General features: G+C 41.7%; 1 protein-coding gene across 1 annotated transcript in view; it reads right to left on the reverse strand.

Moving 5' to 3' along the window:
- Nucleotides 1-2,257: 2,257 nt before the first annotated feature.
- LOC108311676 (monofunctional C1-tetrahydrofolate synthase, mitochondrial-like) overlaps nucleotides 2,258-3,845 on the reverse strand; it is a 17,180-nt gene continuing 15,592 nt past the window's right edge. The window contains exon 5 of the mRNA XM_017539216.2: nucleotides 2,258-2,395. Within this exon, the coding sequence (XP_017394705.1) occupies nucleotides 2,267-2,395 (129 nt within the window). The 3' untranslated portion in view covers nucleotides 2,258-2,266. The remainder of the gene's footprint in view (nucleotides 2,396-3,845) is intronic.

A 3,845-nucleotide genomic window follows, 5' to 3' on the forward strand; every position in this document is an offset into this window, starting at 1 on the left:
TTTTTGAGTCAGAGTCTTGCTCTTGTTGCCCAGGCTGGAGTGCAGTGGCATGATCTTGGCTCACTGCAACCTCCACCTCCTAGGTTCAAGCGATTCTCCTGCCTCAGCTTCATGAGTAGCTGGGATTACAGGCACCCGCCACCACACCCAGCTAATTTTTTGTATTTTTAGTAGAGATGGGGTTTCACTATGTTGGTCAGGCTGGTCTTGAACTCCTAACCTCAGGTGATCCACCCACCTCGGCCTCCCAAAATCCTGGGAATACAGGCGTGAGCCACCGCACCCGGCCAAGGCCATTCATTTTCTAAGGCAGTACCTTAGGAAACTTCATCCTGACCCTGACCTGGGGTGTTCTGGTTTTGCCCACATACCAGGACACAGCCTATGGCCATACAAAGCTTCACTTTGCAACTCCAAGGAGCTCCTTTCAGTGAACTGCAGTAAATTGGCATCCCTAGTTACACAACAGCATGGTCCTGCAGTCTACTTAAAACCCAGAGCTGATCCTACAAATCTGGAGTAATCCAGTAAGAGCTGGGATGGATGCACAGGTCTGATTTCAGCTTGACATCAATATTTATCTCCTTGGGAAGCCGAGGCATGGAAAAAATGAGTGACCACACACTTCTGAAGGCTGTGCCTTTCCCTGTTCAAATCTAGGACAAAACACTCCACAACTATCTAGCCTAAAGTGAGCACATCAATCCCAGTAACAGAATGGAGACATTTAGAACCATTTTCCTAATTTTCTTCTTTGACTCTCCTGTTGTTGTTTGGTTGGTTTTTCCTGGCTGGGCCTCAGCATGAATTCCTCGCCTTTTATGAAAGACTTGAAACTATGCCCTGGGACCTTCAAGTTCTGAAAGTTTTCTCATTGATTAGGGCTTCTTCTTCTTTTAAAGTTAGACTACTACAGAACTGGAGATTGTTGATGTTTTTGTAAAAAATATTTGTTTATTTATTTAAAAACAGAGACGAGGTCTCACTATGTTGCCCAGGCTGGTCTTGACCTCCTGAGATCAACAGATCCTCCTGTCTTAGCCTCCCAAAGTGCTAGGATTACAGGTGTGAGCCACCATGCCCTGTTAGGACTGGAGGTGTTTGTGACACCTTTTCAGCCTGTGTTTGGGTCTACTCAAGTCACAGTAAAAAGCTAGAATGGAAGATTGCTGGGTGTCTCAGGGAGGAGGCAGCCTCTCTATCCAGCCTGTGAAGGGTCTACCAGATCTGGAATCTAATTTTATAAATCTGCTTACAACCTATAACCATAAAAACATTGTGTTCTTTTTGGCCACAGTACAAAACACTTCCTATATTTCCATGGAGGAAAATGGGGTTTTTAATCCCCAGAAAGCATGCTTATCCCCCACTGGAGACGGCCAGTATGCTTTGTTCTGTGAAGTTGATGTCACCCTACGACAGGAATCGGGGCCCGGCATTACAGCACCCAATAGTTATGATGTTCCCCTCCAAATTTCACATAAAACCTTGTGCCATTAAGAAAAGTATTTATTTTGCTTTTCTCGGCTGGCCTGGGGCTAAGAATACGGTACTGCTGGGGAATCGGGTTTCTAAGTTTTCTTCTCTGGTCTTGTAGAATTACCAAGGAAAAACTATTAGAAGAATTGAGCTGGCCAAAGATTGTATAATTCAGACTGGGACTTCAATGAATCTGTTGGTGTAGGATCATATGGCACTGAAGCACTTTAAACTGGCTAATGTATTTTCCAAAATATATAACTTTTGCATGCAGAATTTTAAAAGCCTATACAGACTCCTGAACTATTTAAAATGATTTTCTTCATCTAATTACTGACATGGGGAAAGGTTGGTCAATCAGTAGGTACAAAGTTACACTTAGACATAGTTCAAACAAATAGAAGAAATTTAGAAAAAATAAAAAAGGTCAGCCAAGCACAGTGGCTCATGCCTATAATACCAGCACTTTGGGAGGCCAAGGCAGACGGATCACCTGAGGTGGGGAGTTCAAGGCCAGCCTGACCAACATGGAGGCAATCCCATTTCTACTAAAAATACAAAATTAGCTGGACATCGATGTGGGCTCCTGTAGTCCCAGCTACTTGGGAGTCTGAGGCAGGAGAATCGCTTGAACCCAGAAGGCGGAGGTTGTGGTGATCTCAGAGCACACCATTGCATTCCAAAAAGGGAAACAAAAGAAAACCCACCCCAAAAAAAAAAAAAAAAAAAACCAGCATAATAGAAAAAGTGACTTAGCCGTAAAGGTGGATTATGTGTTTTTATTTTCTTACCCATCCACATCTTTTTCTGGTTTCAAGGCATTGAGGACTTCGTTGCTGAACGAGTTCTCAGAGATCTGAAGGGCAAGGCCATGTACTCTGGTATCTTCATTCATCTTTAAGATTTCATCTATAATCTAAAGAGAAAACAAAATAAATAAATAAATAAAAGTTAGTTTTGTGAAAATGAGACCCAACAAAAGAAGCATTCTGTAAACAGTGGTGGATTCATGAAATTGCATCTGGTGCAGTTTGTTGCTGCCGTTTAGGTCCTTGTTGAAGACTTGGGGTAAAGCACAATAAAAAGTCTATTTTTCTTTTCATCATGTGTATAAAGCTCAAAAAAAAAAAAATTAAAAGGCTTGGCTGAAATTTTTAATGACTTTGCTGCCTTTCTATGGCTCTACTTTGTGCCAGAAAAAGACAAAACACAACAAAATCAAGTTCAACAGCTGTTAAAGTTCAGAGAGACAACAACAAGCCATACTTTAAGCCAAGCACACTGCCAGTTTTCAGGGAGGCCAGAAAGCATGAATCTGAAGCATCCAACCTGGCCCGAATAACCCTGTACCTTTCAAACACATGTTCATCAAAGCTCACTAATCATGACATCCAAGCAGTCACAGAGGCCCTCGGGTTATCTGGACCTCAGTGACACATAAGAAGCCTTTCCAAAGACTGATGCTAGAAAAACTCTTAGCATGCACAGCTCCTTTCATGGGAAACACTAAAACAATTCACTACTTAGGAAAAAGACCAAACTACATTTTGGGAAGCTAATGAATGTCTGGGTGTGTCTCTAAATAAGCAATGCTTTGTCTTCTCTGTTTATTTTATGCCAGGAGATAAGATTCTGATTCATCTCACTTAACAAAAATATTTGCTGATAAGTAAGAAGATACTTATTGTGGCACATAGATCTCACTCAGGCTCTGAGGAAGGGTTGGTTTACCATTTTTGTTTCACTATCTGCAGAGGAAACCACTGGAGGCACAAAATCAGAAAGAAAGCTTTGCTTCATTCATTCGGCATTCTTTCATTCATTCAACAAATGTTTTGAGCACCTACTGTGTATCAGTTCTAAGTAAAGGAAAAATACAGCTATAAACAAATCTGTCCTCGTGGATCTTATACTCTAGAGGAAGAGGCAATTTCCTTCCTCCCTTCCAAATTGTAATAATAAAAGTAAAATTGGGGAAATAATAAACTATATGCAGAAAAACAGGTTCAGTGGGGTAAAGTGCTAACAGAGTGACAGGTGAAGGGGTGGTCAGAGGCCATGATGTCCAAGCAGAGACCAGAACGAAGTGAGGAAACTACTGTCACCTGTACCGAGCATTTGGTAGAATCAACAAATGCCAAAACAAATCTTAATCAACAAATTAAGATACTTACTCTTTTTTAACATAACACCATACAAATTCACTCTTTTAGAATTTCACCAAAGAAAAGAATGAGGCCGTGGGCGGTGGCTCACGCCTGTAATCCCAGCACTTTGGGAGGCCGAGGCGGGTGGATCACGAGGTCAAGAGATCAAGACCATCCTGGTCAACATAGTGAAACCCCGTCTCTACTAAAAATACAAAA

The sequence above is a fragment of the Cebus imitator genome, unplaced genomic scaffold, assembly GCF_001604975.1.
Source record: "Cebus imitator isolate Cc_AM_T3 unplaced genomic scaffold, Cebus_imitator-1.0 Scaffold6, whole genome shotgun sequence".
In the NCBI taxonomy this organism is placed as follows: Eukaryota; Metazoa; Chordata; class Mammalia; order Primates; family Cebidae; genus Cebus; species Cebus imitator.